A 25,020-nucleotide genomic window follows, 5' to 3' on the forward strand; every position below is an offset into this window, starting at 1 on the left:
CTATCTGTTTAGGAAGATATCCTTTCAGAGGTTTTCTTTGCTCATATATACATGTATATGCCCATTTGGGTTAAAAGAATTACAGTTCACGAGGAATTTCATTTGGTAATGTTGTTTTGTCTTCAGAGACATTCCTTCTGGTTGATATTGACTTGGGGCATGTTGAGTGCCAGTGCCAGCACCTGAGTGCCATACAGGAAGAATCACCTTTGCAGCCACTGTGGGCTTAGCAGTTCTGCTCCAGGAGCCTTTGTGCTTTACTAACGAGGTCAGAGTACTAATCACCTGGTGCGTGATGATGCTCTTGCCCATGGGATTTCCCAGGCAAGAATACTGGAGTGGGTTGCCATTCCCTTCTCCAGGGACTCTTCCCCACCCAGGCATTGAACCCGTGTCTCCTGTATTGGCAGGTGGATTCTTTACCACTGAGTCACCTGGGAAGCTCAAATTTGTTTGTAGCAGTGCCTTAAGTATAGGTGTGCAATAGCCACAAAAGAGATTAACAAGAGCAAATAAAGAGTCCAAGAATAAAGGGGGAATGTCCTCATTCAAGTAGGTATGGAATGGTCTTGGTACCCTCCCAGCTGTGGGAACCAGAGAGGCCATTCTGCAAGTGCACCATGCCCACCAGTGTAAGACCTGATGCAAGGCGTTTGCAGTCATATTGTAGGGAAGCTTCAAAGACTTCAAAACTACAGTCACTAGTCTAAATGCAACTTGATTCTGTGAAGATGAAAGGTTCTTACCACTGATGTTACTGATAGACCAAACTGTAGTTATTATCAAGTAAAGAGTAATCAGGGTCATCTGCAAAGGGCATAACAGAGAGCAACACTAAGTTAACATTTCTTCATGATAAGATCTTAGCCCTTTTCAAATCAAACCATTCCACTCTGAGTCTAGTGACTGCTATTCTGTAAGAAGAAAACATTTGGCAACAAAACCTACAAATAATAGTCATAACTACAAGCCAGAAAACATACTGGAAATTTCTATTATAATTTATTTGCCCTTTTTCATCCGTGCCCAGCTATCATTCCCCACAGTAAAATCATCTTCAGAAATAGACAAAAGTAAGTCCCATATTATCAAGTGGTATTTAAAAGGTTATGAGAAATAAATTAACTTACATTCTTACAGAGTTCCAAGATGTAATTTCAACCACTAAATTTTTGCTAAGATGCTAAATGCAATCTAAGATGTCTCCTCCCTCTTCCCTTGAACATAGGTAGGTATATCTTTTATTCAAATAATAGGTATTTGCTCAGAACCGGCTACGTGCCCAGTATCGTGTTACATTTCGTGATTAATTCAGGAGAAAACAAAATGTCTGCCTTCAAGGATCTTATAATTACCCAGGGAATACAGACTAACAAAAAGCACTAAATATTTCGTTCCCCTAGAGGTATTATAGGAGTTCAGAAAGAAAAAGACACCAGAGTGATTCTGGAAAGATCCAATTGTGGGCGGTGCACAAAATATATTAGGTTATATGTTTCTAGACATCTTCTATAAATTATATTTCAGTGTCATCCAAAGGAAACTATATCTCAGTTTTGTCATTTTCATGGCCTAAGTTGAATTAGTCTCTTAGTAAAAATCCCTTATAAGTTTGAGTGTAAGTTACTTGAGTATAAGTTACTTGAGTAACTGAATTCTCTTGGATAAGCTATAAAACAGAACACAAATTACCAAATTCCACTATGACAAAGAGTATTATAGTTTCTAATAATAAGTTCATTCTCTTGGAAATTTTATTCTATTTATTCCCTTCTCTCCTTTTATTTCAAAATTCTAGCTACTCAACCTTAAATAAAACCTGACCTAAGATTTCAAATGATCTTTCTTGGTAGCATACCTGGTAAGCTTTTAGGATTTGGTAGAGGTCCTCTCCTGTAAGAAATGGAAACCAAAATCTTTCAGATAAGTTCTTGCTGTTTTTTCCAATTTTCTACTTCACTCTACAAACATACTGTATGCTAGTCAGACTGGGTTTCTGCTCTAGAGGGTTAAGAAGACTTCAGATGAAACCAAAGCTCTGCAGCACTGACCTCCTGGATCTAGGCTACAAATACTACCCTATGCTAGGGAGCAGGATGCCCAGAGCTCTGCTCCGCAGCCCAGAAATCTACTGTGTGGGCCAGAGTTCCTGATCACCTTGGACAGTCTTCACGTGCAAAACAGGAAGTCAAACAGCTCCTACTTTGCCTTGAGAGTTAAAGGAAACAATTCCTAGTAAGAGCTTTGAGCAGCACTTAGCATTCCCTCTCATAAACATTTATTATTATTTATGTGTTTGGGTGTGCTGGGTCTTTGTTGCAGCACACAGGCTTCTCTAGTCGTGGCACACAGACTTAGTTGCCCCATGGCATGTGGGATCTTAGTTACCCAATCAGGGCTAAAACCCCCGTCCCTTGGACTGGAAGGTGGATTCTTAACCATCGGACCACCAGGGAAGTCCTGCGCTTGGCTTCCTTCCTACTCAAACACTCCCCTATCTTTTTAAAATTTGGACTGAAAATTCAACAGCTTAGATTTCAGGGTGACTGTATGTAAAACAGAAGCTTCTTTTCCCTCACAATCCTTTATATCAGGGGCAGCAAGTTTTTTCTCTAAAGGGCCAGATAGTCAATGATTTAGGCTTTGCTGGCCACATGACGTTTCTATCTCAGTGCTACTCATCTCCAGCATGAAAGCAGCCATAGACAGAAAGGAAACCGATAAGTACAGCAAAACTCTCCATATGAACACTGATGTTCATGTTTCATGTAATTTTCACATGGCACAAAATAGTTTCCTTTAAATTTTTCTCAACCATTTAAAAACATGAAAACTGTTCTTAACTTGTAGGCCCTACCAAAACAGGTAGGCTGGATTTGATTCACAGGGAGCCAGAGTTTGCCAACTCTTGCTTTCTACAAGAAAGGTCTAGGATTGGGACTCCCCAAGTGGTCCAACAGCTAAGATTCCGAGTTCCCAATGCAGGGAGTGTGGGTTCAATCCCTGGTCAGGGAACTAGATGCTGCAACTAAAGATCCTGTGTGCCGCAAGTAAGACCCAGTACAACCAAATAAGTAATAAATAAATAAGTAAAAATCAATAAATATTATTAATAGAAAAGTACAGGATTCGTGCATAAGTAATAATAATCACACTCAAGCATGACACAATTCTCCTTAAACTATGACCAGTACAATCCATTTAACATTTGTCCTAAAAACGCTATTTCCAAAAGTCCAGAAACCTCTCTAAACAAATGCAGTGGTGACACATTCCGATTCTAACATGTTTGTATTAGAACTGAAACACTGAAAGTACAAATGCTCATTAAAAGTTCTTTTTCTGGCCTCACTGCAGCCTGAACTCCCTGCAGTGGAAGTGTGGAGTCTTAACCACCGGACCACCAGGGAAGTCCCTAACAGCACTTTTCTTCATGTGAAAGAAAGCTGGATATTACCTTGCCGAGTTAGGCCCTGTAGCCTTTCCTGGGGCTGCATTCTTCTGGGGGCAGTAGAAATTCTCATACATGATGGGTGCTAGGGAATCATCAAGACATAAAACATTAAAGAAGCTGATGACTTCCATTCTCAATGACATGTGACACGAAAGACTGATAGTATTGCTTAAATAACATCCCCCGGCCCACCGCTCCATTCACCTGGTGGAGTCTGTCCAGTTCCGCGTTGATTCACAAAGTACTCAATGTCCTTCTCGATGCTGCACATCTCTAAACTCTTACGGACTTTTTCACACATCTAACAAAAAAGAAGATAAATCAAGGTAGAGCTACGTCCGTAAAAATGGTGGCATGGAGTATTAAAACGGGAGGTGTGATGAATGGCTATTTTCCAAATTTTGTCTTGAAAAGAAAAAAAAAAAAGATACCACAATGTCCTGGACTCATATAGAGGGATTTCTTTGATGTATATCTGCTATTACATTTTTTTTAAAGATGACAAAAAATAATATCTTTGTAGCAGCACAGTAATCTTAAAGACTTAAAAAAAAAAATGCATGGGATGAAGAGAATAGATACCAAGTCCCATGACCAATCCTACACACAAATGCAAAGACAACTGGAGAAAAGTTCTTCAGTCAATCCTACCTGTTTTCTGGGTGTTATTTTCAAAACTGAATGTCCCATCTAAGTGAGAGTGGCTATTTCTTAGGAAAGAAGGTTGTGATAATTTGATTCTGGTCCTTCTGAGACCTGGGAACCCAGGACAGTTGCTGTGCATGAGTTAAACCTGGGTCACTAATGGCCCTTAACACTGCTGACATTAAACCCTGAGCCCTGGAGTGACCATTAGCCTGGGCGTGGCTCAGCCTGCTAGTTCCTGGTACTTACTGTCCTGGGGTGACTCCGTTCCAGACTGGAGCAGTCCCCGGGACTCACATTCATGTTGTGACATCTGTTTTCCATAAATTAAACTGCATTTGGGTCCTTTCTTTGCTCTCCTGCCCTAAATGTGAATTTCTCAGTGAGAGACTCATGATGGTAAAATGAGCCAGGAGTCAGGCAGGTTAGGTGTTTCTCTGGGTCCATACTCACTGTGTATGCAGTCACTGTACCTACCTGGGCCTCTAATGACAGGGGATGAGCCAACAACTGTCTCTGACTCCTCCCACTCTACGAATCTAATATGCAGAGCATCCTCTGTGGATAACTCTGACTCACCTCATCACTTGTGACGCATTGTTGTGAGAGCTGATTCATATGTAACCACAGTGCATTTCGAAAGAAGTTTATTCGTTCACATTCTTGAGCCTCAAACACCTGTAGAAACAGGTACATACATGCAGAGAAAGGGTCTAGACTGCCCATGATGTAAGAAACAATTTCAACCTTGAATTATCTGTAAGCTTATAGTCTCATTTAGTGTACTCCCACCCACTGCTGAGGAAGCTCATACACTCTTAACTCCGGCAAATGGATTTTAATAACATACTAACACAAATAGGACTGGATACAGTTTTGTACATAAGAGGTGATGGTGAACCCAGCCGTCACTGTTCTAACCTGAATTGTGGCTCACATTTCCCACTGCCTAAAGGACAATCTGCATGTGGGTAGCTTGCCAGAGCCTCCAATGCAAAGTTTTGCCCTCAGGTTTCCCTGATGGTCCAGTGGTTGGGGGTCCGCTTTGCATCGAAGGACAGATTGCAATGCAGAATTTGCAATGCTAATTCAGTTCCTGGTCTGGAAAGATCCCACCAGCCACAGGGCAGCTAAGCCCGTCAGCCACAACTACTGAGCTTGAGCTCTGGAGCCCACAAGCCACCACTACTGGAGCCCACACCCTCCAGAGCTTGTGTTCTGCAACAAGAGAAGCCCATGCACCGCAAACTAGGGAATGGCCCCCGTTAACCTCGACTCGAGAAAGCCCACTCATTGTGGGCCCAGAGTTTCTGGTTCCAGGGGCCTGGAATTGGTCTGATAATAAGATCTGCATCTAACAAGGATGTTGGTACAGGTCCCAGGACCTCCCTTTGAGAACCACTGGTAAGAAAAATGTATAGACAGGGTGACAGAAACTTGAGGAAGTTTCCAGGTGGAGTCTTTACTTTCTCTGGGACATTGTGAGGCACATGTTGAAAATGAGGAGGGCCATGGCGAAATGAAAGGTGTGAGAATAAAAATCTCTAAAGCCAACTCTGCTGCTCCCTGCACTGCCTTGTCACAGAGAAAGGAGAAGCTTTCAGTGGGAAGTCACAAAGAAAGTGAAAGTGAAAGTAGCTCAGTCGTGTCCGACTCTTTGTGACCCCATAGACTATACAGTCCATGGAATGCTCCAGGCCAGAATACTGGAGTGGGTAGCCTTTCCCTTCTCCAGGGGATCTTTCCAACCCATGGATCGAACCCACATCTCCCGCATTGCAAGCGGATTCTTCACCAGCTGAGCCACAAGGGAAGCCCTGGACGTCACTAAAGCAAGCGTTAATTGATTTCAGCTGCTTCATAACTGCGACCCAAACAGAGCAAGCCATTGACAGAATGGGATGGCACGATCAGGATGGGCAAGAAGCAGAAAGACAAGGTTTGCAAGAAAGCATTCCAGTCCTTCCATCCTCTACTTAAAGTCCACATTTCTAATTTGCCTTCAAGCAATTCTGCAAAAGTAGAGGGAGAAAGACCCGCCCATGCGCTTCCAGATACCTCGCAGGCCTTGATGTGCTCGCTCTGCCACTCATTCCGGACCCTGTCCAGCGTGTTGATTTGCAGCATGTACAGCTTGTCTGCAATGGAGGGGAGGGGCCTGGGTCTGGAAACTGGGAGGAGCGGGGCTCGCAGACCCAGCCCCCAGGCCCCTCCCGAGAGCTCACAGGGCTCCTGGGGACTCTGGAGGCTGGAAGGCCATAATTACATCTCACCCTCATCATAGCTTTGTGAAAAATAAGCAAAGGCAGGCATCACTTTCTTTCTAAAGAAAAACCAAACAATCAGCCAGAAATGTTCCAAAGAAAGAGACCTAAAGGCTGACAAAAAAAAAAAAACAAAAAAACTCACCAGGGTTTCCCTCTACCTCTTTCCATTTTGAGGAAAATTAAATGAGGCAGGCAGAAAAGTGAACTAGCAAGTCACTTCAGTTTTGGATTTAGAGACTTAAGGGACCACGGTCGTAAGAGGTTTGTCTCTTGCAGGAAACTCTGGGAATTAGAAGCCCTTGCAAACTCTTGGTTTGAATCCTTAGATTTCAGTGATGACGAGACCTCACAACGTGGCTGTTTCTTTCACAGCAGAGAAGACGTATCAGGAATGAAATGGGATTTTAAGATGATTGTACCCGATAAGTAAGAGTGAGTACCTGATTTCAAAGCAGCTGTCACATGACCCGACCCCTCCATGCCCCCATGCCATTCAGTCACCTGTCAGGCAGCATGAGCTAAGCAGGCGGGGGCCAGAAACCGCTGCCTCTTTTGCTTCTCCCACTTTCCAGGGTTCTGATATACCCCTCTTCCTTCCCTCTGTCCCTCCCTTCTTTCCTTCAGATACCTTGCTAACCCTATGGTACAGGCATATATTCACTATTGTAAGGTATACAAAACTACCTTTCTCAGACAGATTTAGCCCCACCACCGTCTTCCCCCATCCATTGGAGCACACCCCTCACCTGAGTCTTCTACTGCAGTCTTTGAAGTTGCCAGTTTCACAAAAAGCTGTGAGGACCAGAAAAAAAACAAGAAGAAGAAGTCAGGAATGCTGGGCCAGGCTTCTAAAGGCAAAACAGGTTTAAAAGCAAAGTCTGTGAAGAGACAAGTTCTAAGTCATACTTATGTTTCTCTTGTAAGTTAATCACTCAACTTGCTCTTTAATCTTCCTAAAACATATCCCTACCTTCTGATTGCTAACAATCTTTATCCAGATTTCATAAAATTCAATTTATAAAAGACCCAAGCAGGAGGGAGCCTCGCTCTAAGGAACACATGAGATGGAGTTTTGAAGAAAGATGAAAACATCAGAACCCCTCCCCCATGACCAGGTTTCTCTAGCTCTTCCTCAAAATAGGACATGGGTTTTTCTGGCTCAGAGGACTCTAATAGCCTGAAGGAGGGTATTGCCAGGAGCTTAGAGTGCAAGTCCATTTTTTGTTTGTTCGTTAAGATTATTAATTGGCTCTAGTTTGACATACGTGAATCTTGGATTTTTCAGGCTATTGGCTCTCCCAGGTACCTTTTCTTGCTGCTTCGGGTTTGCCATGTTGGCACTGCGGTGGACAGCCTGCTCTGCTTCATCTTTGTCTCGGCATTTCTGCTCATAGTTCTTCTTTGCCTTTGTAGTTATGAGACAAAAGAGGATCAAAACAGATAAGCAGACTGTGACTCTGAGGAGCAGCCACCCTAACCGCTCCCCTCACCCAGCAAATAAGAGGGCACACTGATTAGGGCTGTGATCGCCTCTAGACTGTGTGTGCTCAGAGCAGCTGCTCTTTTTAATCTATCTCTGGAAGGTTTCTCCATCCCCTTTCCAAATCATGTATGTAGCGGCAACCTGATCAAGGAACTAACAACTCCTATTTGGCAAAAACAAAGTCTATGAACTTTAAAAATTTACTGAAACAAAAGACTGAATATAAATTAGGCAAAATCAAATACTGATGTAACTAGAGGACGTGTAATCCAACATTTATTCATTACACTCAGAACTGAGATGCAATGATTTGGTCCTGAGAACTTAACTAACAATGCTTCAGTATTCTCATGTGCCTCGTTACAGCATGTGGGCAGTGGGGAGGGCACCGACCTCATCATTTCTGTAGCCCAAGGTGGTCATGCTCCTTCTTGATGTAAAGAATTCTGTTTTCGGTAGTTTAAAAGTAAGTGTGGTCTCTCCTGTGCTACCATTACTATTAGCAGTGTGTAATCAGTTCACAAAGTACACTTACTGAATCAAATAATTGTGTTTCAACTCTTGAAGCAAAGACTTAACTTGTTCAAACAAAGCAAAGCTGTGAATCAGTTGGCTAATAAATAAAAAATTATAAACACCCCAAAAATGCTTGACTAAGAATGAAGACACCTTTTCAGAGCTGGTTTGTGCTCGTCAAATATCTCACATGCTTTCCTACATTTCTCAGCTTCCCCTGCAATTCAATTGCGGTTAACACACACACATATAATATATATATATATATGCCATAATTTTCTTAACCTACTCTGTACTGGTGGACATTTATCCTATTTCCTATTTTTATTACATAAAAACACTCCAATTTTTACTGTGGGTAGTGTGAATTTACAGACCAAATTCCTATAAGCATAATTGTTTGCTAAAAGAATATATACATACTTCCCTCCAAAATGGTTGCCCTCATCTATACTCCTATAAACACATAGTGAGGGTATGGTGGCCTCATACTCTCACCAACACTAAAATAAAACAATGTTTTTAACCTTTTGCATTTTATCTCATTGCTACGGTGGTATATCCTTTCTACTCCATGTCTTTTACTTTTTTTTTTTTTTGGAGCATTATAATTTTAATTGATTTTTAAAAGCTCAGTCTATACTAGTAACACTAACTGGCTGTAAATTATATGTTATTAATGCATGCCAAGTCACTTCAGTCATGTCCAACTCTTTGTGACACTATGGACTGTAGCCTGCCAGGCTTCTCTGTCCATGGGATTCTCTATGCAAGAATGCTGGAGTGGACTGCCATGCCCTCCTCCAGGGGATCTTCCCAACCCAGGGATCAAAGCCACATCTCTTATGTCTCCTGCATTGGCTGGAGGGTTCTTTACCACCAGCGCCACCTGGGAAGCCCCATGTGGTACTAATATTTTTCTCCCATGTCATCTCTCACCATATGATATTTTTTCTTTTGCTCTAAAGAAGTATTACATTTTAAGGCTGTCAGTGATCCATCTTTCTCTTTTCTGTATTATTTTTTAATATGACATATTAGGGACTTTTTTCTCTGTTGCTACATAGTCCTCATAATCATATCTTTAAAGGTTGTACAGTTTAATCTTTCTCCATTTTTTGGTAATTAAATCATTTACAGTTTTCATATAAGTACTGAACACAGTAGTACATTTTGTTTTTCTCATTTTGGAGGATTTTTATAGTCTTAGATTCTTTGCATAAAATTGATGGGGTATGATCACATTTATGACTCTAAAAGCATATAATAAAATGTCTTTTAAAAATGTATATGGGCTCCAGGGAAGATAGAGCAGATTTACTCTTCCCTATTCCTCCACACAAGTATAACTAAAACCTCTGAGCATTCTACATAAAACAAACACAAATTGCTAAAAGGTAGAGAGAAGATAGATTGACTAATGTCCTTGGTCTCAGACAGTAACCCAGAAGCAAGTGCCCTGAGTTTTCTTTTGGCCTCATATATCACAGAATGGGTGCCAAAGCAGCAGACAACCGAGACATGCTGACGGGCATAGACAAAAAATAGTCCCAGTGGAAAGCTGCTCTCTCCGGCCAAAAGGTCAAACATGGGACAGCACAGTAGGACAGGAAGAATCCTCCAAGTTCTACAGCAGCCACACACCACATGAAGAAACTGTGCCCTCCCCCACCCACCACACATCCAGCAAAGGCCAAGTGGGGACTTCCACACTCACCAGGCTATGCTGAGGTTCCCAACTCCTCTGCTAAGGTGGTATCAGAGAAGAACAAATATCAGACTTGGACTTTCATTCCTACCCAGAGATAATGAAGCAGCACACACAGAGCCAGCAGAGACTCTGTGAGGAGCCTGGACTTTCACCATCCCCACCTGGCATAATGAGGTGCACCACCTCCCTGCTGCAGTGGCATCAGAGGCGTTCTAGTGGAGAGTAGAACTTTAACCACTCCCCAGTAGTAACACTGACCCTGTGGTGTCAGTAGAGGTTGGGGGATGGAGGAAAGGAACCTGGATTTTACCCCCTCATAGCACTAATGTGGTGGCACTTTACCTCAGTGCTAGAGTGGCATAAGAGTAAGGCAGCTAAAACTGAAGATTTAAATAAGATTTAGAGTCTTGCAACAGAATACCTAAAATGTCCAATATCAGTTGAATATCACTCATCATACCAAAAACCAGGAGGATCTCAAACTGTATGAAAAAAGACCATCAAGAGATTTCAACATCAAGACGACAGAGATGTTACAATTATCTGACAAAGATTTTAAGGCAGCCATCATAAAAATGTTTAATAAACATTTGCAAACAGTGGGAAAATGAAAAAACCGTCGTGGCAAAGAAAAAGAAAATCTCAGCGAAGAAACAGAAGGTGTAAATAAGAACCAAATAGAAACTTTAGAACTTAAAAATTTACTACTTGAAAGGATAGACTTATGAATGAAAGAGACAGAAAAAAGAACTGGTGAACTGGAAGGGAATTCACTAAAGGAAAGCTAAGAGTGTAACAGAGTGTAGCAGGGCAGCCCTTAGCACATAGAGGTTACTGTGGACCATTACTCCATACTGTTACTAGGCAACAGGTCCTGCTCAGCCATTGGCCAGCACCACAGTGGGCCCTTCCCACAAGCAACCAACTGTCAATGAGAGATCCTTAGGGACTTGATTCGGCCAGTGGTCAGTAGGGTGGTGGTCATCAGCTGGAGAGTGAGGTAAGAGGTAGATGCTTGCCTTCTCCCCTGGGCCTTCCAGCCTGTTCCCTGGTCTTGGGCCAGTGCGTGATGGGGGACCAAGGAAACAGGGTGGGTACTGTGTCATGCAGGGCCAAAAGTCCTCACCAAGGCCACCCAATAGCCTTGGCCCAGGCCTTAAAGCAGTGTTGAACCTCTCCCCCATCCTTGTCTCTGTGACCTAATATCAGCAGCAGTTTGTGTGCGTCACAGTCTGTGGGACCTGCCCTGCCCCCTTGGGCAGCCAGAGGAGCCTGAGAGCCAGTTGGTTTGGACACCTGGCTGCCTCAGTGATGATAGCTGGGCAAGGTGAGGGAACCTGGCCCCAAGGGAGCTGCCAACTGAGATCTGCCTCCTCTTAGCCAGGACCGGGACCTTGGTGGCTGAAAGTTGTGCCTTGGGACCCTGCCCTTTCTTATCAGGACAGAGAAAAAAATTTGTTTGGCAGAAATTTACAGTTACATTGTTACCTGACCATGACCTGACTTCAAGAACAAAGGATCTGACACCCAGAAGTTTGCCACAACTAACCACACCCCTCCCTCACCTTTTCTATAAAAGGGCTTTGCTAAAAGCTTTCAGGGAGTTTGGGGGTTTTAAGACATGAGCCACCCATCTCCTTGCATGGCCCTGCAATAAACCTTTGTTCCAAACTCCAATGTTTTAGTATTGTTTGCCCTCGGTGTGTGTCAGACACATGGGCTTGGTGTTTTCAGTAACAAGAGTAGTTATCACTGGCAGACCTACCTTAAAAAAATGCCTGAAGAAGTTCTCTAAGCAAAACAAAATTATGAAAAGAAACCTTGAAACATTAGAAGAAAAAAAAACACTCAGCAAAAAATGGGCAAACACAATACTCTTCCTTTTTCTTCTTGTGTTTTCTAAATTTTTGAGGAAGCAAAAATTTAACAATGTTACAGCTGTAAATGTAGGCAGAAGAAGTAGGAAATTTATATTTCAATAAGACTGTCTCTTTATGAGAGAGAAAATCTTTTCCCTAGATTGCTCAAAACATAAAAATTCTGGGAGTAATCATATATCAACCAACACCATTTCTGCATTATACTGACATAATTCTCTATCAATCACTTTTCAGGTGCTCTGCATCAAAGTGTTAGGTAGTTAGTATAGGAAAAAGGAGTCCAAAATGGCAGTGGCTAAAAGACAAAGGAAGGGGGAAAGCCTGCAAAAATGGAACAAAAGAATATCTGCAGACTGGAGAGAGAACTTCAGGTGAAAGAAATAGGCCCCCTTCTTGGCTAGCCCAATTTGCATAGGGCAGGCTCAAGGTGGAGAGGAGACAAACACATGAAAGGAAGAAGCCAAGACAGATTAAGGCCTCTCCTTTGGGGTCGGCCGGCCTTCATGTCTCAAGGGTGTAATTTCCTTTCCTCGCCAAATAAAATTCTGAGCTGTAACTGAGCTGTAACACTGGTCTGCCATTTCAAATATTTGCTGCGGCAAGACAGAACCAAGGAAATTTCACACTCCCCCGACATATCTGGTGCCATTTCTTGGATTTAACGTGGCTGAAACAACCTCGGCTCAGCACGAGCGAGGCGGAGGCCAAGCCCAGCAGAAGCCCAACTCGGTGAAAGCTCTCTCTGTGGAAGCTGAACGTGAAGAAAACCCAGCGCAACAGAAGTGATAAGAAGCCCAGAGTGCTGGAAACCAGGACAGCAAAAAACAAACTCAGCAGAAAGCTCACATGGCTCAGCCTCAGATTCCAGACCTCCAGTCAAGGTAGGAGGTACTCACCCCTATGGCTGAAAGGACATATGGCTAACAAAATCTTAATTCCTTTATAATCTCTCGTTTCTTGTTTCCTCAAACCCCCTGCAAATAGGCAAGCGGCAGTGGGTGCAATTGGGGGGCTCTAGCAGGGACTCCTCCCCGGTATGTCACAAAGGCTCTACTATCTGCTATGCCCTGGTAGCTGTTGCCCAAGGGGGTGAGGGTTCTTCTGTCCTTAATCATCTTTGTGCCAAAGATCAGACCAATGAAAACTGTGAGCACGGGTCAGGTATTTAGGAGGCTTTCCGGCAGGTTATGAAGGGGATTCCTCAGCACATTTTTCCCACTGCTTTTTCCTCCTGTCCTTCAGTTCCTCTCTCCAACTATGCCACTGCTTACAAAGTATTGGGGGGGTCATCATGTTTCCATTTCTGAAAATTGTGTATGAAACTGTTTATACCTAAGATTGGGATTCAAACCCACGTGGCAGGGACTCTGTGCTATGCTTAGTCACTCAGTCATATTCAACTGGGACTTGAACCCAGCCAAAACCCATGGTGCCTGGTTTTAGGACCTAATGAAGCTCAGGCTCTTGATGTCTCATTGCCAAAAAAATTCAGTGAGAGACACAGCGATAGGTAAGAGGTGGATTTGTTCAGATTCAGAGAGATGCACACTCCAAGAGTGGGCCATCACAGAGGGCGAGTGAGGCAGCCATGAAATGTGGTGTGGTTAGTTTTTTATCTGCTGGGCAATTTCATATGCTAGTGAATGGGAGGATCATTCCAACAATTGGGGAATCACCCACTCCTTGGTCTTTTGATAGTGCCTTGGACGTGTCATGGCGCCTCTGGGTGTGTTGTTTAGCTTGCAGATTGAGGATCAAAATTTAGTAGAATTTGACTTGTCTGCCATCTTGGACCCATTTGATTTTAATCGGTTTATGTTGTACCCTTGGGCTATGTCGTTCTTTCAACAGTTGTGCCCTGCCCCCTCCCTCCTGTTTCATGCTCTTTTCCTGAGCCCAGTGTGGGCCCACAATGTTGCCTCTACACTCTTCTGGAGGGACAACCAGAAAATAACTGACCCTTGGGAGGGCAATATTATATAATATCCAATCACTCTAGAGATTCAGGCCTTCATCTTCCATGTTTCCTACAATATGTGCAGCAACAGCAACTCTCAGTGAACCCACTAGGGCAGGTGACAGGCACACAGTGCCTGCTAAAAAGTCCATCTGTTGGTGGCATCCCTTCAAGGGCAACTGGGCTTCCAGGGATAATGTTTGCTTCTTTGGGAGTTAGCCCTTCAGGCCATTTGGACCCAAACCCTTACCACCCTTCTCCTAAAGTTACAAACATACCCCCAGATCAAATATCCACTTCACTTTTATGGAACATCTGGTCTGTTGAAGTGAAGTGAAGTCGCTCAGTCGTGCCTGACTCTTTGCAACCCCATGGACAGTAGCCTGCACCAAGCTCCTCCATCTACGGGATTTTCAAGGCAAGAGTACTGGAGTGGGTTGCCATTTCCTTCTCCAGGGAATCTTCCCAACCCAGGGATTGAACCCAGGTCTCTCACATTGTAGACAGAGGCTTTACCTTCTGAGCCACCAGGGAAGTCCTCTGGTCTGTTGCCTCTTATCAATTTGTTCTTAAGCCACTTACTAACTCCTACAACCAGGACCCTGCCCCCTCATAGGCAACATTGCTCCACCTTGCTTATTATTAAAATACTCTTAATGCCCCTACAGGACCAGATAACCTACTCCTATGTCATAACTTCTGTTATTACCTAAAATGGGTCTATGACAATAAAATGTTTACCATTGGAAACACCCTAAACTACTCTTATGGAGGACTAGGAAAAGAAATCTGACTTACATTCCCTCAGAGCAATAAGAGGATAAGGTTTCACCAGGTTCCCAGTCTCAGGGCACAGGCTTAGATTGCTTTACATCATGGTATCTATTCCCATCGTGATGGACAAACCGGCAATGAGTTAAGATTACACCCCCTAATCCTACCCAGGACTAGTCACGCTGGAGACCTTGGGGATGCCCAACTCCAGCCTGGGGGTCCCAGGAGGTCAACCTGCCTTGACCTGCCTATTAGGGGAAGCACACTGACTAAAACCGCCCACCCTAGCCAGGCACCATAGTAACCATTTGCGTGAGTTGTTTTATGACAGGAGGTCCTGGTAAGGAACATGGAACTAATAAGCCACCACCAACTGGAAAAGTTCGGGAAAGGTCAAAAGGAGACACCACAGGTCCGACCACCTCCCAGAATCCTTTGCTGGCATCCATCTTGGCTGAACAAGGCATGCACCACCAGGAAAGACTCTGAATCAGAATGATTAGCTAAAGACAACCCAGAAATTAATCCTATCAACATAAAACTGCAACATAAGAACTTATCAACATAAGACTGCAAGCCACATGGCAGAGCTGTTCTCCTGGGTTCCCTTACCCTACTGCTCTCTGCCCAAGTGCCCTTTGCCAAGAAAATCTCTTGCTTTGTCAGCACATGTGTCTCCTCGGACAATTCATTTCCAAGTGTTAGACAAGAGCCCACTACGGGCCCTGGAAGGGGTCCCTCTTCCTGCAACATGCCTAGGGATCTGTTTCCTGGGAGGTTGTCACGCCTCAGCCTGCTTGGGGATTCACCCAGCCTAGGATCCCAGGAGGTTGACCTGCCTCAACCTGCCTAAGGATCTGGTCCTCGGGAGGTTGTCACACCTCAACCTGCTTCTGAATCCACCAGTCCATTGGTCCCAGGAAGTCGATATGCCTTGACCTGCCCAGGGATTTGATCTCCAGGAGGCTGTCATGCCTCAGTCTGCCTGGGGATCTGCACCCTGACCCGGGGACGCCTGGCTCTCAGGTTGCAACAGTACTGGGTAGGATAAGCTTTGGAAAGACTCACCCCTAAGGAAGTCCACCCATGGAATAGAAGGAAGCCTATTACTGTGGGACTGTGCCGAGTCTCAGCAATAACTCAGGAGCCCAACAAGAACCACATTGCCTTTCTGGAAAGGCTAAAAGAGGCCCTCCAAATGTTTACCAATCTGGACTTAGACTCTTACAAAGGACGGGTGATTTTTAAGGACAAATTCCTGTTCCAATGTGCATCAGACATCAGGATAAAGTTACAATAGCTACAGCAGCAGGACTCTGCTGCCTCTTTAGATGAGATGGTCCAGACAGCCACCAATAACTTTTACAACAGAGAACAGGAGAGGGAAGCCAAGACCCAGGAAAGAGAGAGAATGAAAGAGACAAGCCATGCCCAGATGCTGGCCACCCTCCAGGGAAGCCCTAGGGCAAACCCCAAGTCCTTGAAGGACAAGGCATGAGACAAATGCCTAATCTGTAGACAGGCAGGACATTGGGCCAAAGAGTGTTCAAACTGTGGCAAGTCTCCTAAAATGGCTTGCTACAAATGCCATCAATTGGGACACTGGGTGGCACTCTGCCCTCCGGATCCAAGAGCCTCAAGGTCAAGTGCCAAGCCTTCCCTCACAATGGTTCAACAGGACTGAAGTGGCCTGCTCCAGCCAGCCCACCTGCCACAGATAACCATCAACAGGGATGGAACCAAGGGTGCACCTGGATGTGGCAGATAGGTCCGAGAATTTCTTGATGGACACACAGGCTACCTACTCTGTCCTGACCTCCTGTTCCAGAGCCGTCTCCTCCCAAACCTGTACTGTTTCGGGTGCTACAGGAAAAACAATTACAAAAAAATTCACCCAAGCACTTCTTTGTTGCTGGGATGGGCAAATACTTTCCCACCAGTTTCGGGGGGTCCCTAAGTGTCCTACTCCCTTATTGGGAAGAGATCTTTCCCTGCTTTCGAAATCTTGCAGCTATTGCAGTTCTGATGGAAGATGCTTTAAAACTCTCTCTTGGGGGCAAACTATTTTTACCAGCCACCAAGTGAAACAACTTTTTAATGGGAAAGGCCATTTATGGATGTCTGATCAAAGGATCCTCAGGTATCAAGTAGTGCTGATGGAAAATCCAGGCCAAACTATATACTCTTGTGAGGTTCTTAACCCAGCTACCCTCCAACCTATCCCTGAGGGCTCTCTCCCCTTTCACTCTTGCCTAGAAACCTTGGACGACTGGACAAAACCCTGAGAAGGATTGTCAGAAGCTCCTCTGACCAATCCTGAAGAAATTGTACACTGATGGAAGTAGCTTGGTCTTAGATGGGGAAAGAAGAGCTGGATATGCAGTAGTCTCCAATTTTGAGACCATAGAGGCTAAACCTTTGTCACCAGTACTTCAGCCCAATTGGCTGAGCTCATAGCCCTGAGCTTTAGAGCTGGGAAAAGGAAAAAGAGCAGCCATTTACACTGACTCCAAGCATGCCTTTCTGGTGCTACATGCACATGCTGCTATTGGAAAGAAAGAGGCCACTTGACCACCCGAGGGTCCCCAATCAAGTAGGGTGATCAAATCCTTAGGTTCTTGGAGGCAGTCCATCTGCCCAGTGAGGTTTCAACCTCCCACTGTAAAGGACACCAAAAAGGGAGTACGAAAGTGGCACAAGGGAACCAAGAAGCCTATCAGGCAGCTAAGAGCAGCATTACAGAACAGTGACCTAATAGGGGTTGCCACCTTAGTTCCACAGACTAATTTGCCAGAAATTCCTTCATATACTGAAGGTAAGACTCTTAAAGCTAAGAGTGAGAGCTTTCAAGAAGATCATATGGGATGGTTCCAAGAGGAGGGACTCCTTTTTCTGCCTGGGAAGCTCCAATTGAAGTTGATTAACTCCTTATATGCCACCACTTATTTAGGGGAGAAGGCCCTCCAAAGATTACTAGAAAGGTCCTTCAGAGGAAAAGGCCTCCAAATAACTATAAGGCAAGTGGTCACCTTTTGTCCCACTTGCCAATTAACCCCCAAAGAGCTCGAAGACCTCAGCTGGCCCAGCCCATCCAATGGCATGGGACCTACCCAGGAGAGGATTGGCAGATGGACTTCACCCAGACGCCAGCTTCTCAAGGGTTTAAATACCTACTAGTCATGATAGATACATTCACGGGATGGACTGAAGGCTTTCCCACCTGGACTGAGAAGGCTGAGGATGTGGTAAAAAACAATGCTCCATGAAATCATTCCAAGATTTGGTCTGCCCAGGTCATTACAAAGTGACAATGGGACATCATTTACTTCTAAGGTCACCCAAGGGGTCTCGAAAGCACTGGGCATTACTTAGTACCTCCATTGTGCCTGGAGGCCTCAATCTTCAGGAAAAGTAGAAAGAGCCAATCAATTCTTAAAATCAGTGATAAAAAAAGATAACGCAGGAGACCTCCCTGGGATGGAAGGAGGCTTTACCAATAGCTCTCCTCCGCACCCGCATTGCCCATAAGGAACAGGTTGGTCTTAGTTCTTATGAGATGCTATATGGAAGACCTTTTGTTTATATCAATGACCTCTTCCTAGATCCAGAGGCTCAGACTCTCTGGTCTTATACCATGGCCATTGGGCAATTCCAACAGGATATACATTTGTGGGGTGTCAACCAAGACCCAAAAGATTCTAAAGAGCCACCACTATATGCTCCAGGGACTCAAGTCCTAATTAAAGTCTGGAAAGATGGGTCCCCAAAGGCTCCACTCCAGGCCACATGGAAGGGCCCCTACCCTGTAATATTTTCTACCCTCACAGCAGTTAAGATACCAGGGCACAACTCCTGGATTCACTAATCACTAGTCAAGCTGTGTAAGAAAACAGAAGAGGATATTCAGTATACCCTGGTAGATCTCAGATACCTATTTAGGACTACAAATGAGTGCCATTCTAATGAACACCCCCAAAATTAATTTTCTGGGGACAAGATTTCTCAGGATAGCTCTAAAGAGCCAACACAGCTTGGCAGGGGTTGTACTCCAAAACAGACAGGAGATAGAGCTCCTGATCCCTGAACAAGGAGGAACTTGAGCCATCTTAAATGAGACGTGTTGTTTCTGGTAAATACCTCCAACCAAGTTAAAGAAAGTCTCACAGTCCTCAAGAAAAACATTCAGATCCTACAGGATCTCAAAGAATGAGCTGGAGAGTTCTTGGGGTGGCTACAATCTCTCTTTGGGGGATCCTTCTCCAGGCAAGGGTGAATTTGGAGTTGGCTAATATCCCTACTAATCCCTGTTATACCATATTAATGCTGCTTGTGATTGCTCCATGTATTATCAATTGTCTAACCTGTTTTTGTCTCTGCCCAGGTCAACAAACTACAATATGCAGTGCCAGTTCAACAAGGATATATAAAGCTACAACCTGACCAATGGAAAATATCACTCACCTTTAGATGGACACTGCTATAAGGACTCTGAGGCTTGAGACTAGCAAGAGAGGGGGAGGCCCAATGCCCCTCACCATCCCAGCTCAGCAGGAAGTAGCCAGAGAGACCTCAACACCCCTACTCCCAGAGAATTGGGCCTCCCATCTCTTGAGGGGGGGATGTTAGGTAGTTAGAATAGGAAAAAGGAGTCCAAAATGGCAGTGGCTAAAAGACAAAGAAAGGGAAAAGCCTGCAAAAATGGAACAAAAGAATATCTGCAGACTGGAGTGAGAACTTCAGTTCTCACAAACAAATACACCCTCTTATTGGCTAGCCCAATTTGCATAGGGCAGGCTCAAGGTAGGGAGGAGACAAACGTATAAAAGGAGGAAGCCAAGATGGATTGAGGCCTCTCCTTTGGGGTCGGCCCACCTTCATGCCTCAAGGGTATACTTTCCTTTGCTTGCCGAATAAAACTCTGAGCTGTAACCGAGCTGTAACACTGGTCTGCCGTTTCAAATCTTTGCTGTGGCAAGACAGAACCGAGGAAATTTCACACTTCCCCAGCAAAAGAAAAAATGCAGAATAGACCGCATATGCCACCAACATTGGTGGCATTTTCTTTTTTGACCAGGTAACCAGGTATGATGTCACAGTCACAGAATATATGACGATACTTCTGTACAAAGATGGAGTCACAGATGTTCCAGTAACACAATTCAACAGTAGGGGATTCATGAAATGCTAGTGTGAGATCCCAGCAACTTGTCTAAGTTCTATCTTGATAAGCTTTTTAAAATAAATTACTTAAAGCAAAGATGGCTTTTACAGTTTGCAGATATCTTAAAACTCAATTAAAAAAAGGTAAGAAATCAAGATTCAAAACAGTCTTACAGGGAAGAAGTTCAAATCCAACAAGATAAAAGGTATCATATAATATACATGCTCTGGTCTGAAATATTTAAGTTGACTTGCTTTATTTTCCCAGATTGCTGAAAAGATAACATCATTGTATTTCTTCTAATTTCATCCTCAATCTTTCCAAGGCCTTAAAAGGAAAGAAAGCCAAACCACTAAAGGCTGTTTTCTCTAAAAGACTGCACAAATGTTATTTTCAGGAAAATGTTGATACACAGCACAAGATTTCAAAAAATGTCACCATTTTTTTTTTAAAACAATATAGTAAGACTTACATCCATGGTTTTCTTGAATTGTAAGCTCTTTTGTTTATGGGCAGCATCCATTATAAGCTCCGTCTGTGAAGAGAGCACAAGCACTATTAATAAAGATAATTATTAACACCAGTTTATTTTGAAGGCTAAGCGTTTAACATGGCTTACCTCGTTTAGTCCTCACACAACCCAGAGGGTAGATGTGCTATTTATTATTACTCCTATTTCACAAATAAGGAGAGTGCAGCACAGAAAGGGGGAACAATTTGCCTACCTTTGAACCTGGGTGGCCACCAGCCACTACTGAGAATCAGGGATCACCTTAGAGTATCCTCATCAGTAAATATGGAATCAAGAAACTTAGGCTTCAGGTGTTAGTCACTCGGTAATGTCCGACTCTTTGTGACCCCGCCAGGCTCCTCTGTCCATGGAATTCTCCAGGCAAGAAGACTGGAGGGAGTAGCCATTCCTTTCTCCAGGAAATCGTCCTGGCTCAGGGATTGAACCTGGGTCTCCCACACTGCGGGCAGATTTTTTATCATCTGAGCCACCAGGGAAGCCTCGAGTTTCAAAAAGGGATTTTTAAAATGTTGCTCATTTTAAAAGGGTTCTTTATTCTGTAAGCCTGTGTCAGCGCAGTTAGGGACTCAGAAACATTCACTTCTGTGGCATTTGTCAAAGGCACTCCCATCACTGGCAAGGAGCCCAGGCAGGATGAAGGGAAGAAATGTTTGTGGAACAGCTGATCAGTCCTACATTGTACACCATCTAATCCAGGAAAGGTAAGCTACTTGGTTGAGATCACTTGGGAGCAATTTCTTTGCTGTGGCTGTGACAATACTTTTATTAGTCAAAATAATGGGACTGATAATAAAAATTCAACTCTCAGACATAACAGTGGGGTTCCCTGGTGGCTTAAATGGTAAAGAATCCACCTGCAATGCAGGAGACATGGGTTCAATCCCTGTGTTGGGAAGATTTCCTGGAGGAGGGCATGGCAACCCACTCCAGCATTCTTGCCTGGAGAATCCCCATGGACAGAGGAACCTGGGCTACAGTCCATGGGGTTGCAAAGAGTTGGACACGACTGAGCAACTAAGCACAGCCCAGACATAGTGGCAGCTCCCACACTATTATGTGCTAAGTGACTCTCATGCATCACGATTGTGAGTACTCATCCCCATCCCCTGGGTAACCTCACCCAAGGTGATATTCTCAGCAAGTAGCAGAGTTGGGATTTGGACACAGTCAGACTCCTGTGTCCTTGTTCCTAATCTTTACCCAAAACTACCATTAACCACATGATAGCCCTCTAAAATCAGATGGGTATATAAAAGCTAAGAAATGCAACAAAATGAGTTATGGCACTGCCCTTGTACAAGATGACATAATGCAAAATAATACTAAGAATATTAAAATATGTCTCTTTCTTCTGGAAAACTAAGTTTTTATCTGTTACCATAATGCACAAATATGGATGGATTTTCAAGATATCTGGATATGTTTTGGGATGGTCTCACTTCAGATATGAACTTTGTAGAATATATGAAACTCCCTTGGGAGAGCCCCCAAGGGGCCCTCTGAGAACGAAGCACCCATCTCCCAGCCCAGCTGAAACGGAAGGACCAGGAGGAAACGAGGTTAAGGCTCTAAAGAAATGGAGGACAGAAACATGACCCCACGGGGATGACTCCCAAGCAGATCCCTGCCATTGCAGACAGACAGCTGTGTGGCTCATGTGAGCACCTATGTGCCTCTGTGAGGAGGGCAGAGTTTATTCATAATGTTTCTTGGTTTCCCAGGCTCCACAGAGCAGATCAGTTAGCAATGCTGGTCTGTCCATGGTCCTTTCTAGTCCAAATTCACACAGTGCCATTCTTTCGGTTCAGGAGCTGTTATTATTTTATAGTTTATGGCCCAAGTCAGGCCTCCTTATCTCCAAGTTCTATGTAACACCAGCATCATGCACCTCTCATGTGGCTACAAAGTTCCATTATACTTCATGCCATTCTTCTCTCTGGCTTCAAGGATTCCTGTATTTGTATATCAGCAGGATCTTAGCAGCAGTCTAGCTCTAACCTAACTGGTGTGATCCCTGGAGCCCACAAAGTGCTATAGCTCAAGACCACTCAGTGACACCCAGTCCAGCTCTGTCTGCTACCACCTTGATTTAAGTCTCCTCATGTCCATACTCACTTGTAAGGTGGCCTTTCCATGGTAACCCCAGTAAGTCATGAGTTCTCTTTCAGGACTTATATAGCATGCAGGATCTTAGTTCCCCAACTAGGGATCAAACCTGTGCCCCATGTAGTGGAAGCACAGAGCCTTAACCACTGGACAACCAGGGAGCCTCTTCCAGGGCTCCTTAGGGATGTTTTTCTTCTAGGACTCATTCTTCCTGTTTAGACTGACTCTACTGGAAATTTGATTATGCTTTATCAGTAACACAAAATAGTGCAAAGCCACAGCCCTGCATGCTATCAAGTGGGGAGAGGCAAGAGGAAGGGGAAAAGGAAGGAGAGATGTATAATAATGGCCTGCAGTAAATTGCTGACTGAGCAGCTGAATAGTCTGTTTGTCTGTTTACCTACACTCAGACTATACTCTGAAAACTGGAAGTGACAACCTATGTGACCAAGGAGGTTCCCTTCTTCGGAGCTCGCTCTCGACACAGGGCCTTCTGCCATGATCATCCTTGTCTTAGTTGAGACAGTAAAGCATAATGTAGGCACCAGAAGACAGAGTGATTGACCACGTGCTTCCTTTGTTCAGCTTAGGATGCTCTGGGCTGGGAAAGCACCTCAGCACCTAAAACGTCAAACCTCCTGAGCGTGGCTCCAAAGATCCCTCCCTGCCTGCCACCTCCAGGGCTGAGAACCTTCTTTGTCTCTGCCCTCACTCATACCATCTTTCACTCTGTTGGCTTTAGCTTCAAGGTCACTGCCTCCAGGAGGTTCCCCAGACCTACCAGTTAGGTTAGGTGTCCCACTGCAGGTTCAGCTGGCAGCTTCACTTTCTTATCTTTTAAGGCTCATTCCACCGACATGATTACTGTCACATCAGTCTCTCTGGCCAAGCTCTATGCTCTGGGGGAGGGATGGCCACAGCAGCATTTGTCACCACCCTCAGAAAACTAGTTCTATAAGCTGCTGCTGCTGCTGCTAAGTCGTATCAGCCGTGTCCGGCTCTGTGCGACCCCATAGATGGCAGCCCACCAGGCTCCCCCGTCCCTGGGATTCTCCAGGCAAGAACACTGGAGTAGGTTGCCATTTCCTTTTCCAATGCATGAAAGTGAAAAGCGAAAGTGAAGTCGCTCAGTCGTGTCCAACTCTTCGTGACCCCATGGACTGCGGCCCACCAGGCTCCTCTGTCCATGGGATTTTCCAGGCAAGAGTACTGAGTGGGTCGCCATTGCCTTCTCCTAGTTCTATAAGCTAGTTCACTGAAAAGTTCTACCAGCCATACCTCCCCTGACCCAGTTCACTAAAAGAAACCAACTGATGGATTTCCTTGATAAACGGAAATGGCTTAGTTTCCAAGAAGTGAGAGACCAACACGTGCAGGGTTTGACTAGTGAAAATGAGAAGTTAACGTTGACACATAGTCTCTAAAAGTCTGATTTTTTTTTTCCAAAGTATCTAAATACAGAAGTGGAACAACCCATAGTTCACTGTGATACAAGTAACTGTAAATTTATGAATAAACTTTGGACTTGGCAAAGAAAGCTCAGAAGCTGTTTTCCTGCTGTCGAGGGCACACAGCGTGGAGAACTTTGATGACTGCAGTGGAATGAGCCCAGGCTTCGCTGTTGCTTAAGAGAATTCAAAATAGTTCCAGCTGCGAGAACTTGGTCTTTGTAACTTACGAGGAAGGGAAGTTTCAGAAGCCTTGCAAAATTAACAAAACTCTCCCTGAAACCAAGGGCACTTAAGACTGTGAGGAAACACGTCTCTTCTTCTCTTAGTGGAAATCATGTGTGCACAGACCCTGGCTGTCGAAGGCTGAAAAACTGTAAACCCGCTGGAGAACAGGTAGGGTTTGCAATGGCAGACATAAAGAGTCTGACCATCCAATAGATAGATGGGTGTAATACACATATACTTTGGGCCAGATGTGACCCTCAAACCTGATACTTGAACCTTGAATTTGTCTGAAAATACCCAACATGGTGTTCCTTAATTGTTAGTTTCTACCCTTCCTTCCGAGAAGAGGCACAGCTGTCAGGGCAGCTTATGAAATGACAGTATATAGAAGGTAGTCAGGCCCTTAAGATGCCTCCGCCCACTCCAAATGTCAGGTCGCCACAAGGGAGGTTGGAATTAGACTCTGATTTAGAACCACAGGCAAAGTTGCTGGGATTGAGGCATGGGTGAAATCAGCTGTTAACTGGATATATACACTGCAGACAATGACTTCCAGACAGTAAAGGGCCAGGATGAAGAAAGATTGCCAAGAAGTCCATGCAGAGCTGTCTGGAGAGACCTGGGTGGGCGTGTTCAGATGCTACATAGGCAAGAGTTTCTCTCTCACATGAAGTTCATGCTAACCTTGGAGACCAGATATTAAAGAAAAGTTCTGTGGGGACTTCCTTGGTGGCACAGTGGATAAGAATCTGCCTGCCTTTGCAGGGACATGGGTTCGATACCTGGTCTGGGAAGATTCCATGCGCCTTGGAGCAACTAAGCCCACGCACCACAACTACTGAGCCTGCGCTCTAGAGC

The 25,020-nt window shown here is 44.4% G+C and overlaps 1 protein-coding gene and 1 long non-coding RNA gene across 4 annotated transcripts in view; one reads left to right on the plus strand and one right to left on the minus strand.

Moving 5' to 3' along the window:
- PSTPIP2 (proline-serine-threonine phosphatase interacting protein 2) overlaps positions 1-25,020 on the minus strand; it is a 115,870-nt gene that overhangs the window by 24,987 nt on the left and 65,863 nt on the right. For 2 of the 3 annotated variants that reach the window (XM_061400062.1, XM_061400064.1), the window contains exons 6-13: positions 20,321-20,383; positions 7,673-7,771; positions 7,113-7,158; positions 6,158-6,237; positions 4,679-4,777; positions 3,659-3,755; positions 3,458-3,536; positions 1,859-1,893 (exon numbers count right to left, since the gene is read on the minus strand). In XM_061400062.1, the coding sequence (XP_061256046.1) occupies positions 1,859-1,893; positions 3,458-3,536; positions 3,659-3,755; positions 4,679-4,777; positions 6,158-6,237; positions 7,113-7,158; positions 7,673-7,771; positions 20,321-20,383 (598 nt within the window). Of the gene's footprint in view, positions 1-746; positions 808-1,858; positions 1,894-3,457; positions 3,537-3,658; positions 3,756-4,678; positions 4,778-6,157; positions 6,238-7,112; positions 7,159-7,672; positions 7,772-20,320; positions 20,384-25,020 lie in introns of those variants that run through there. The other variant, XM_061400063.1, reaches the window with a different exon arrangement.
- Positions 10,223-20,242, plus strand: LOC133237701 (uncharacterized). Its single transcript, XR_009733307.1, has 3 exons — positions 10,223-11,076; positions 12,191-12,837; positions 19,069-20,242. It is a non-coding gene; the product is annotated as an uncharacterized LOC133237701 (long non-coding RNA).

This window comes from Bos javanicus, chromosome 24 (genome assembly GCF_032452875.1).
Source record: "Bos javanicus breed banteng chromosome 24, ARS-OSU_banteng_1.0, whole genome shotgun sequence".
NCBI classification, from domain to species: domain Eukaryota; kingdom Metazoa; phylum Chordata; class Mammalia; order Artiodactyla; family Bovidae; genus Bos; species Bos javanicus.